The sequence below is a fragment of the Sabethes cyaneus genome, chromosome 2 (assembly GCF_943734655.1).
Source record: "Sabethes cyaneus chromosome 2, idSabCyanKW18_F2, whole genome shotgun sequence".
In the NCBI taxonomy this organism is placed as follows: domain Eukaryota; kingdom Metazoa; phylum Arthropoda; class Insecta; order Diptera; family Culicidae; genus Sabethes; species Sabethes cyaneus.
Window position 1 is genome coordinate 182,783,794 of NC_071354.1, and position 13,228 is coordinate 182,797,021.

The 13,228-nt window shown below is 40.2% G+C and overlaps 1 protein-coding gene across 1 annotated transcript in view; it reads right to left on the reverse strand.

The window, feature by feature from the left end:
• Positions 1 to 9,557: 9,557 nt before the first annotated feature.
• The window catches only part of LOC128736421 (uncharacterized), a 242,718-nt gene continuing 239,047 nt past the window's right edge, over positions 9,558 to 13,228 (reverse strand). Inside the window, exon 13 of the mRNA XM_053830904.1 lies at positions 9,558 to 10,891. Coding sequence (XP_053686879.1) covers positions 9,558 to 10,891 — 1,334 coding nt within the window. The remainder of the gene's footprint in view (positions 10,892 to 13,228) is intronic.

Consider the following 13,228-nt stretch of genomic DNA (forward strand, 5'->3'; position numbering starts at 1 on the left):
AATTTTGTTCCATTTGCTTGATTAGTTCGCGAATTATGCAGAAATTGGTGTTTCATTTGTATGGGAGCTTCTCCCTCTTAGTGGGGGGAGGGGTCTCTAACCATCATAAGAACCTTCCCTGGCCCCAAAAACCTCTACATGCAAATTTTCACACCGATTGTATCAGTAGTTTTCGATTCTATAAGGAACATCCCGACAGACAGACAAACAGACAGACAGACAGAAATCCATTTTTATATATCAGATTTTAAAATACTGAGAGTTGCACAATACGAAAGAAAACGGTCTTATAGGGAAATTTCATATCTCTGGTGAAGTATGCAACAAATCGTATAAATGTTACAAATACGGTTGCCAGTATGCCAGATAAATCTGGATTTTCCCAGATTTTTGATTGGGCGCCAGACAAACAGACAAAGCTCAAAATCTTCCAGATATTTGGCAATGTGCCAGATATTTTTTTTGAAACGATGATTCTACAATTGATGAAGGGACGGAAATGATGAAGGGAAAGTAATGAAGAGGGATTTTTTCCGGGAATGAAGAGGAAGGGTGGAAAGCAAGGGGGGGGGGGGGTGGGGGGGGGGTAATAGGTAGCTATGCTTAACACGTTGTCGTTGTGACTCCTATCTTTTGTCCAATGCTGGAAGGTGCATGGGTCGATCCATGCTGTAATCAGAGATTATAACCGGATTTGAACCCATTTGGGTTCAGGCTAAAATATCATACAACTAATCAGGGCCGGCGCCAGCCAATTTGTCGTTCTCAAAATTCTCCATTCGCCAATTCTCTAAACGGCGTCCCCATCTAATACTTGTAAATATAAGGGAATTTTATTCGGATACATATTGCATTTATAACGACGTCAAAATTACAAAATTCGCAATCTATCGAAAGCTTCACATTCGAGGGATTCCATGCTAATTGACGAAAAAATAACATTTTTTTTAATTCGTCATTTTTGATTTAGCTGAAATTTTGCATAGATGTTCTCTTTAATAAAGAAGTCATTTTGTCATATAAGATATTTTTTTCAAGATTTCGACTGCTTTTTCAAAAGGGCCTAACCAAAAATGGTACTAATGAATTAAATATTTTATATTGGTAAAACGGTTTGTTTAATTCGAAATGGTGTCTTCAGCAAAGTTGTAGATAATAAATTTGCCCTTATGTGCACCGTAAAAAAAAAATTTTGTTGGTAGAAAAAAATAAAATAAAACTAAAAAGTTAAATATCTAAAAAAGCGCATTTTTTTAAATTTTTATTTTTTGACATGTTAACACTACACTACTGTTCCTGCAAAATGCAGGATCGCGCAATGGACTGGAAAGCGATCAATGATGTGCGTGTTGAGGATAAAAGGTCGTTTCTTCAACTAGACAATGATAAACGTGCATTGTCCACACGAAGGAAGACCCGACGACGAGAAGGAAGCGTTCAATGGGCAGCAACGTATGACAGCTGCTCACGACGGGACATCAAGAACGTCATCGGGGATATGAACGTCCAGGTCAGCAGGGAAGCAATGTATAGACCGGTGATCGGGCCCTATAGTCTGCACGATGCGATGCATCAACTTTTCAACTTCCCGAGGTTTGGTGGTCAGAAGCACTTTCTTTCCTCACAAAGATATCCACAAATCCACCTGGAGATCACCTGATCAACGAATTTCGAACCAAATCGACCATATTCTCATCGAGGGCCGGTTTTTCTCGAACATTACCAACGTACGCTACCTACGGGGTGCGGATATCAACTCGGACCATTGCAGTACACGTGCGCTCAAAACTACCAACGGTTAATACCTCGCGACAAAGCCACCCTCCTCGGTTAAACATTCGCTATACAACCCACCAGTTGCCGAAAACTATGCGCGCGTACTGGATGAAGCTCTGCCTTCCTCTGAGGAGCTAGATGCTTCGACCCTTGAAAACGGATGGAGTATGATACGCTCGGCCGTCATCGAGACCGTAACCGCGGTGTGATGGGGAATGCCAACAAGCAATAGAGAGGAAAAAAGAGCTTAGAAAAATTATCTAAACGAGAGAGAATTTGGTCAAGTATCGACGAGCGCGGAATGATTTGACCACGATCCTGAGGAGGAAAACGCGCCAGAAGTAGGACAGAGATCGTGAGGAGCTGGAACAACTATGCCAGGCAAATAACACGCGCAAGTTTCACGAGGAAGTGAACCAAACTGGTATGGGCTACACTCCTAAATCTGACATGTGTAGGGACGAGGGAGGGGATCTAAATGGCGATATAGCAGCAGGAGACGCAATGAAAGTTAACCTCGGAGTGCGTACAAACGACAACAGCGTGCCGGCTCCCGATCTCGAAGAGATCCGGCGAGAAATTCGTCAGCTGAAGAATAATAGAGCCGCCGGAAAGGACTGACTCCCGGCAGAGCTTTACAAAAATGGCTAAGAACCGCTAGCAACGGCACTTCATTGGATAATTTCTAGGATTTTGGAGGAGGAGAAACTACCGGAGGAGTGGATGGAAGGTGTAGTCTGTCCCATCTACAAAAAGGGCGACCGACTAGATTGCTGTAATTACTGCGGCATCACGTTGGTCAACGCCGCCTACAAGGTGTTCTCCCAGATTTTGTTGCGTCGTCTATCCCCAATAGCAATTCGTAGGGCAGTATCAGGCGGGCTTTAATGGGGGCCCGTGCTAGTACGGATCAAAGTATTACTCTGCGACAAATCCTCCAGAAATGTCGAGAGTACAACGTGCATACGATACAGTTGAACGAGAACAGCTATGGCAGATAATGCACAAGTACGGTTTTCCGGACAAACTAACGCGGCTGATCAAAGCTACTTTGGAGCGAGTGATATGCTAGGTGCGCATTTCGGGGACACTCTCGAGTCCTTTTGAATCACGCAGAGAGTTGCGGCAAGGGGATGGACTCTACTGTATGTTATTCAATGTCACTATTGAAGGTGTGACCTGGCGAGCGGGCATCGAAACGACAGGAACGATCTTCAGCAAGAATAGTCCACTCCTAGCCTTCGCAGACGACCTCAACATCCTTACTAGAAACCTTGGGACGGCGGAGGCAATCTACGCCAGACTAAAAACGGAGGCTATGAGGCTGGGTTACAAATTAATGCATCGAAAACCAAATATATGGTAGGAAGAGGCTCCAGAGAAAGCAACGTTCGCCTCCCACGGACAGTGACTATTGATGGTGATGAACTGGAAGTGGTTGATGAGTTCGAATATTTGGTATAAACGGAAAGCGGAGAGTGGCGGAGGTGTATAACCCCACCGGCACCAGGAAGAGAGGGGCCCAACGTGCTAGATGGCTCGGCCAAGTTGAAACCGACTTGCGTGTGTCGAGACGCGCAACGAATTGGCGACGAATAGCCCAGGACCGAGTACAATGGAGAGGAATTCTTGATACGGCAAAAGCCACCCCGGCTCTCGGCTGCTAAACTCGACTCACGTAGTGAGCCACGACTAACTTTTGACACTTTTAAATTATGAAGGTCTGAAGAATGAACTACCAGATTGGTGGCGACATAAGATAAAAGCAATCACTGAGCTGTTGCTGTAAATTATTTTCACAAAATTCTACGGAAGTTATAACTTTCCATCGGAGTTCTGAAGTCTAGTGCGAAATTAAACAGCACGAGCAAGAATATAATATTTTGCACGATATGAAACACGTAAAATAGGTTTAACAAAACAAACGACCCGGCACACAACCTTGTAGTATTACTAATATTGAAAAGATGTGACACTTCTAATTTCATTCTAAAAACTTTTTAAACATTTCGTACTCCGATCAATTTTGACATATTTGGTCGATGTTAAAAGCTGTGTGTTTGAATATAGGGTATGTTGCTGCTTCGTCGTAATTGCCTATTTCCGTCCTATCCAACACAAATTATTAAAAATATCAGCATTCTTATGGCACACAATGCAAAACTAGTTATTCCTTAATATTTTAGTTTGTTGTCTGTCATACGCGATCAATCAAAGTAAGCTGAGATCTATTTAAATGCTTTTTATCATTAAAGAAGTCCTACCAGCCAAATTTCCTACGTTTTTTCGTGCGACGAAGAAGAAAATGTCGACTAATCGTTTTAATTTCCGTCATTCATAAATGAAAATAACTCACGCAAGACATTGTCGTTATTCTACAGTCAGTAAAACTTGCCTGACCTGCAGAAATTTTGCAGAATAATATTTGTCATGCCGTCCTACACAAATACATGCTCGTTAGCGTCGTAAACATTGTTATGATTTTTAGTTCAGACGATAAAAAATTTTGATGGACGGATTTTAAAACGGTACGACGAATTTAAGAAATAAAGTCAGTAGCGTAATTTCAATAATATGCTCTAATAATCGCTTTTCAGTGATTTCAAAGTTCACGGATCGGAAGGTAAGTGTGTTTTAGTCAAATCAGTACAAGAACTTTTGGAGTATTCATTAAATCCATCCAGCAAATGATGAAAATTAGAATGGCTTTACTTACTACGACGGGAATTAGAAATAAACCCTAATAAAATTAATAGTGGATACTTCACTGGAAAGCTTTATAACTGGCATTAGAAAATCCAGATTGTAAACTTATCGTTGGCTTCCAATTGTTACAATTCCAATGGCATGCATTGGATGTGCCGGCTCGAGATAACAACAAAAGGTCTTTGTCACCAGCTGAACTGTCCTTTGCGGTACTAACACTTTCGCCAGAAAATCATGTCTTCGAACATTACTCTTAACGTAGACTAATAGTATGCATTCAAGATAGAGTTTAGTTAATTGATCTTTCCTCTTCGCAACATTCTACAGGCTTTCCGAACATTGTTATCCTATTGTGGAGCGCAATGTGGTCGGCATCGGCACTCGTTTAGAGACAAATCCACCGAAGCAATTAATTTGTGTTACCACTCACTACCAATTAACGTTGGATTGTGTGCGAAGAGTAATTACAATCCGATTGATCTTTAAATACGTGATAGAAGATTAAACAGTCCGTTCATTAGTCGTCGTCGTCGTCGTCGTCGTAGACGAGTCGACGAGTTTCATTCGCTACCACATTCCAATTGAAATATCTGCGTTATCCCGGATAATTAGAAGGACGAGTGACAGTTCTCGGTTCAGAACGTTCGCTGGACACAGTAAAATTTACGTTTGCCATTTATTATCGATTATTATAATGGGACCCTTCATATTGTTTATTACCAAAAACCAGTAATACAATAAAATTTTTTTAAACTAGTTTCAAATAAAATATACCATAATTATTTAGTGATAGGATTAACCAGCCATTCTGTCGGATCAAAATTGTTTATTATCATCAGTCTGAAATCATTTATATTTATGATCCCAATCCTATTGGATTGAATGTTTCGAATGTTCCATGAAAAATCAAGTAACAAAAGTTACTTTTCTCACGAACATATTTCGTCTAGCAGCAATTTCGAATGGTGCTTCGCCAGAGGATGGGTCAATTGGCAGAATCAGATTCTACAATACATCCCCAGTGGGTTTCCACAATAACATCCTAGTGCGAGCGTGTACATGTCAACCGGTTTGAAAATGCCTTGACAGCGGAAACGTAGTAGATACAAGAAAGCATCGTACGCAAAAAAGGCTCCCGAAACCGTATTCAATACCGCGTCGAACGAAATGGCCCCGACCCGGCAGTTCTAGCTTTACGACGCGTGATAGTATGACAGAAAATAGAGAGACAGCGAGACCTCGCCACCACCGCCGCGCCGGCACATGTTCCTTTTTATGCCGGGGTCCTTGCGTCCGCCGTATAGTTTCCATTATCCAATTTTGTCCGAATCACGTCCAACGCGGGATGTCACAGCATGTCATCGTTGTCGCAACACATCATTATCGTAAAACCCACATCAAGTCAAGCTGGTCGTTCTGTTATGTTGCTGGTTGGCTGTTCGAAAGCGCCATTGTTGTGCGGGTGAACCGGGCCACCGAACCGAAACTGATCACACTACTGACTGACTGACGCGACGCTAGGGAAGGCTCGTTGTGCTTCTATCGGACAATTCGATTCACGTTCCGATCGTAAAATGGCAATATTTACTAGCGTATTTTATTGAGAAAGGACTCGGATTCAGTGCACTGTACTTGCTGTACGTAAGGGTAGGTCAGAGTTATTCACTTGAAAAAAGCAAATATTTAGTGTGTTTAGACAGCTGCCAATGGATAAAATATGTTGCAGTTGCTATACAATGTATGAATTTTCAATGTTCAACATATATGACGGCTTTGGCATATTCAGATTTACCACAGAGCTTTTGGGAACCATAATTTATTTAATTATTCAATTCGTATTTGAACCACCACCAGGCTGAGAGCCTTTGATATAAATATTCTATTGCTAATTACAATTATTCAGTTCGAAGCAATCGAAAAACTGAAGTGAAGGGCCAATCCCGGACTCTAAAAGCACATTGGTATGTTAATTTGAACATACCTTGAATTTCTAATTAACCGATGCCAACGTGCAGATATTGTAACCTTCCTACATACGGTGTAGAGCGTGTTGGCATCCTAGAACATAATTCAGTGCATGATTGTCTGCCACAGATTCGTACAATGAAGAATATTAATTCACGGGTTGCTATAGCACGAGTCCTATAGCAATCCTACTGAAATTCAGGCTGTACAAAGCTCTCTTATACGCAAATAGCAGTTGTAACGATTGATGTATGAATAATTAATAACTGATCCATGGCTGAGGATTCGCACGTAAAATCACAATTCGACCCGAGTCTACTTGTCCAAATTCTAAGAGAATTCCCTATGGACGTTTTGGAACCCTTCTCTTTAGTGAAGTCAAATTATACGTTAATACTTTTGGAAAATGTTGAACTTATTTTTTTAACGTATTCTGTCAATGTCAGAGACACAAAAACGTGACTGTTTGTTTCGCATATCCATATCCCATATCCAACGGATATGGGTTCCATCTCAAAGTCTTGGACCTCCTTCGGGTTCCTTCGGAATGATATCGATGAGTCGATAGCTGCAAAGCCTAAGAACATGTGAGATTTATTGATGACTCTCTGTACCTCAGCCCGCCAAATAACGCCAAATATTGAAAGATAGATTCGACCGTCTATCACCTTGCGTCAAACCTTCTAACATCACAAAACAGTTTAATATCCCTCCACTATCCTGACGCTTGACTTTGAATTATCAAGGATACCGTATGCAACAACCCAATGAATTTTGTTGGAAAATCATGCTCAAATATAATAATACGCCACGACTCATTACGCTTAAATGAATCTTACGCCGCCTGGAAGTCTATAAACAGACTGTAGATCTGCTAATTAAATCTCAAGGTTTGCTGAAAATTCAACTTTTTTTTTGAAACTGTTAGGCTCCTTGGTGGACGATGGGTCCACCATTTCGAGGTATTTAAAATGTAATTTTCATATTTTAACTATTTTCAACCAATTAAGTGCAAAAGTTCCAATATTTGAAGGCCTCGCGTCAGTCCCGTTTCAACGAGAAATACTCACTTGTAGTTTTTATCGATAAATATTTACAGTAACTTCCAAGAGTCGCTTAAAACCAGAATAAAACCATCATAAGCTGTGATTATTTTTTGGTTCTCCTGTTAAAGAACACTTACAAGACTTCGTAAATTTCGCGTAGCTTTTATTTTCCAAACCGGTTTACTTTGCATGATAAAGCCCCAATTTTATTTTAAATTTACTGAGACCTGCAAGGGAAAAAAGTATTCACAGATACTGCTTTTCCAAAATTTCACTTTATAGCACATAAATGAGTAATTTTTCATTAATATTTTTTGAAACAATGGTTCTACAATTGCTGAAGGGACGGTAGGGGAAAGAAATGAAAATTTTTGGTGAAGGACGGGAAGAGCGGAAAGGAAGGGGGGGGGGGTATTGGTAGCTATGCTTGACAAGTAGTCATTTTGACTCCTACCTTTTGTCCAATGCATGAGTCGAACCAAGCTATAATCTGAGATTATAACCGGGTTCGAACCCATAACACCCGCCAGCGATTTTCAGCACAAAATCGTATAGCATTACGAAGTGAGTCGCGCTTAATCGGATATTATCGGATATAAATACATACATAGTCGTAACGCTTAAAATTATTTCTAATCACGTATATCGCCTCCAAAATAGTACGGATATGCCAATTTTGCGCATCAAATACCATCAAAGATTTATAAGCATATATATCTGTACGTAATGCTGATTTTCATGTTTTATATACATATGAAAATGCTAGCTGGGTCTCTATTCTGTGTTGTTTATCGAAGATACTGAAATCAATCTACCCAATGCTGTTAGCTGCATGGCTGAACATGGCTTCATGGTTCAAGAAATACTCAACCCCATGCCTAATGATTATGTTGAGAAGCGTCAGAAAGTTGATGTTGAGTATACATAGACTTTTAGAAACTGTCGATGTTTAGAAACACGAAAGCTTTCGGATTCCTACACTATTGAACTCGACCGATTTGATGATTGAACGATCCCATTTGAAGATTGACGTGAAGATTAGTTCTCATTGATTTAATATTTTTATGCACTTTTTGGTGTTCCCCAAGGAAGCCATCTCGGGACGCTCATTTTTGTATTGTTCATCAACGATTTACCATGGATTTACCTCTATATAATCCTGACCAGTTAAAAACAAATTTTAAGTCATTAAATTTGTAGAGTTTGATTAATTTTATTGGCAAAAATTGTGTCAAAATTCTTTTCAGTTTGTGTGATATGCAGTAAGCATTGTTTCAGATTTGTGAGAACTGACTAGATTCTCAGTCATCTATTTGGATGTTAAGTGCTCGAAAGATGATTTCACAAAACGCGAGAACATTAGCATCCCACGCAATGAACTGGTAATATTAGGTTGAAAACTTAAATAGAAAACAGTTTAAACAGTTTTGACAGTTTGAGTTGAAAAATGTGAAGTAAAATTCACCATAAGGAGTTTCAACTTCTTAAATCCCTTCCATCGATACACGCAAGAGTTGCAGTCCGATTGCCACAAACCGCATCCAGAAAACTAAAGCTAGACTTTAAATTGGATAAGTTCATCGAATAGCAGCAAACGTATTGCAGTAAAATGGCTTGAATATTTTAGTTTACTTCAATATTTTTACTAATCCAAAATATGGACCGACAACCATTAATACAAAATTTAATGAAGAAAGAAAGAAAGTGAATAAGAACGACGATTTTCCACTAATTGCAGCATTTCCGGTTAGTTCATTGAGCAAATTTCTATTTTCCTTACTTTAACTTTGATGACATACCATCCTCTCTATTAGTATATACAATATAAGCAAAAGAAACCATAAATCATTAACAACCGGGTAGTTGTTTTTGCTCTTCTTAGTAACTAATTTTTCTTTCATTCAGCATCTCAGGGATGTACTTCGTACACAAAGGGGGAAAGGAGAAATTTGTTAATATTTACCCTAATAGGACAGTAGGTGCAGTGAGATCTTCACGCGTTCATGAACGGGGCTGGCGGCTGGGTTCGTTCGGTGGTCCGAACCCAGCGGAGTTCTAGCAGTCTCAAACGGACACCTCTTCGGTGTACTTCGACCTGTCGTTCAGATCGATAACTAACCGCTTCTCGGGGGATTTTTTCTTCTTCGATCCCGACTGCTGCTGCTGCTGCTGTTGGGGCTCCGATGGTTGACCGCTCGAGCAATTTCCAGTGGCATCCAGCGGCTCAGCGTCACCGCTGATGGTCGATGCCGGAACGGTCGTTTGCAGTGCACTCGATGAGGATGTCGCGACGGTCGTTGGTGTTTCCGAGGAGCTACAGGAGGGCGTTGGTGTGCTGCAGTTGCGGCTAATACTATCGGTAGCGGTTGCGGTACTGCAGCGTGGCTGACAACCGATTGGTGGAAACTGATACGGTTCGGTACCGGCCCGCTGATTACGAGAGCGGTTTTCGTTTTCCAGATTATGTAGTGCGGCAGTCAGAGCGGTTCGCATGAGGAAATTTTCTTTCAAACTATCTATCTTGTTGTTGTGACTTGCGTACAATTTGTTAAAGTTCTCCAGGTTAACATTTCTAAAATTATTTTCGTCCACACTAAGGGAGGATGTTGTCGCTACCAAGCCGCCACAGGTCGGATTTGGCTGCTGAGTGGAATGATTATCTGCGCTGTCGCCACTAGTGATTAGTGTCTGTTTCTGTTTTTGCTGTTGATGCAACAGGTTATCACAGGATTCGAAATTTTTTGCAGTCAGTTCTCTGAAATTACTACCACTACTGCTGGCCCACCCATCGGCAGGATAGCTCCGATTGGTGCCAACTCGACTATAACAACAACTATCACTAATGGTCAACGTGTGTTCCGAGTTCTGTTTCACTAGCACTGTTCTGGTGTTTCCTTTTGCACTATCACAGCAATCAGTATGCTTAAAATTACAACCGGCATTGTTAAAGGAATTTATCACCGCTACACTATGGCACTCACAACTCGTCTGCACCTCTTCTTCGCTACACATGCACTTCAGCTGGAGATTGTCCAGATTAAAGTTCCTATTGTCTATCGATCGATCATTCGGGTCCAAATCGTCTGTAATCGTTATCTTAGTTTGGGACTGATTCATTCCGATTCCGTAGTTTCCGTTCGGTATCATCGTGCTTGTGTTAGTACTTTTGTCCACTGTCGAATTTGTGCATTCCGGAGCGGCCGTAATCGCTTTTATTTTCGTCGCCAGCAGCGGGTGCGGTGGTTTGAGGGATGAGCTCTTGCAGGTTTCCATCAAACATGCAATCGTGACAACGGCCATTCCACGCTGAGGGATTCGTTCGTACAGGCGCTGCAGCTGGTTGTACAGCTCCTTGATCTCCTCGGTGGCTTCCTCCTCCGTTAGGCGACCTTCGTTCACTGGAAGAAAGAGAGAAAACCCACGAGGGTGGTAAGTCATTAGTCGTTCGGAAATTGAATGAGTATAATGATAATGCCAGTGGATTGCGCTGGCACGAGCAATCAATGTGAGTTTGCATTCGTAAATTAGATTTTCTGCGGCATGTAGGAGCAAGGGAACTTGCTCCCATTTGATTCTACTTTTATGGAATTCACAAACTATTTACGCGGTGAATGTTTCGTCCACAATATATTCACTATGAAATAATTCGTAAAACAAATTATTCATTTGCACAAATATTCCGCAGATAGAATTTCGGTTTTAATCTAATAAAATTTTTCGCTTTGTTCGACAAAGTTATAAGGTGGTTGGATGGCCTCATTTGCCCGATATTTAAAAAAAAGGATATCGATTCGAGTGTGGTAACTACCGAGGCGAAACATTGCTCAAAAAGATGATCACCCGTATTCAATTCTGCAGATTGAGATTATTAGTGGTGTCCTACGTCGGCTAGAACCAAGCTGGCTTTCAACAAATCAGATGTTTACACTGCATCAGTTATTAGATAAGTTCCGGAAGTACAACTTGCAGATTCATTATCTGTTTGTTGATTTTAAGGCGGCGCACAATGGGCAAAAACGAGCTCGTAATCTCAAGAATTAGAAGCCGCTGGTTTGGAATCTTACCAGATACCTATTTCTGTGTAAAAAAAATGCAGGAAATCGATTGGTGACGGTTTCATCCTACACAGACTTCGAAAAGTAGTCCATTTTGCTCTATTTTTCCTAAAAATCATGATAAAAGCTAATTAAACAGTATAGCGTATAGTGCCCCCCATCAGTGATGCCAGGTTTTGTTGAAGGAAAATCCGTAGTTTTACCATCTGTGTTTTTATCGCAGAGGAAAGGGTTATAAATTATAAAACTTAGTCAAATTTTAAATCAAACTTTTGATTTGAGGTTTGACTGACATTTGTTCTTCATTTAAAGGTTTGTTAGTATAAAGCGTTTCTCAGTTTTGCTGAAAAGTGATAGAAGTAAAATTTTTATAGCATAGGTACTGTTCTTGATTGTATTTGAAAAAGAAATGAATACTTTTTTGAATCAAATCAGTTCATGATACATGTCAAATTTTCTCTGTATTATTCAAGAATGGATATTCTTGATTTTAGTCATTCGCCTTTTGCTTTCGTTTTTTCGTATTCCATCCTTTATTTTTCGTCGTTTGATTATTTCGTATTTTGTCGCGATTTCCTGTCATCTTCTTGTCGTTTTTTTGTTTTAACTTGATTATAGTCACTGTAATAGCTTGAGTCATTCGTGATTTCTGCGGGACGGGAATTTGAACCCGAGTCCTCGGCGTGAGAGGCATGACTACACCGTGTTGACCCCTCGTTTTTGATGTTTTTTAACGTTAGGTGGTTGTTCTAAGGCTGGTTCGCGACAAAATTTGGACACCCCTAAACACACACAGCTTTGGAAATACATTAAAACAATGAGTGAAATATTTTGCAGAGTGGTAGACGCATGCCTGTTCTTTCTGAAAATACCGTGACCGCTCCTAATTCTGCGCATTTTTCTGTATATAAGTATTTTTTAATATTGTGCATAACTATGATCATTGCGTTATTTTTTTTTATAAATGTCTGTTGAATATTACGTCATTATTCACAAACGGGTCATAATATTTGAGAGCGAAATGATTTAACGTGAAACTGATAGTATTTTATATGGCAGAAAATATCGTCGTTAGCACCAACGCAAAGATTGTCTTTCTAGAAAATCAACAAATTTATGATCAAAATTCTTTGCAATCATCAAATTACCCAGCATAATTAGAAAGAATAATTAATTTTAGTCATGTTTTAGACAAAAAGAGTGATTGCATGCATTGCTTTCTTTAGAAAAATCGCGATGCAATAATGCGCAGATTTAGGCACAGATTTTTTATTCATGTTCCAAATTCTGCACAGTAATATATCCTACGAAGAAACCGCGAAAGAATACGCAACCTCACCCAAATGGCTGAGGTATAGGCATGAAAATTCAAGTAGAATCTTTAACTTGCATTGATTGGAATCCTGTGCTGTGTCTCGGGGTCCGAACCTACGAGCGCCAATTCATAAACCTAACAGTCTTCTATTTTTTAAGGTCCAACCTCATGGGGCTGTCAGAGAGTGGGGAAGTGGTTTCTATATGAAAACACAATTTTTAGTATTAGTCTAAAGTGTAATGTTCAGTATGCAGAAAACCCAAATCAATTCGCCCTTTACGTTATCGAGAAAAAAATATTTAAAATGAGGCAATCTAAATGATAACAATATTCCTTTGCCACCCGAACAGCACAAGAAGGCCGGA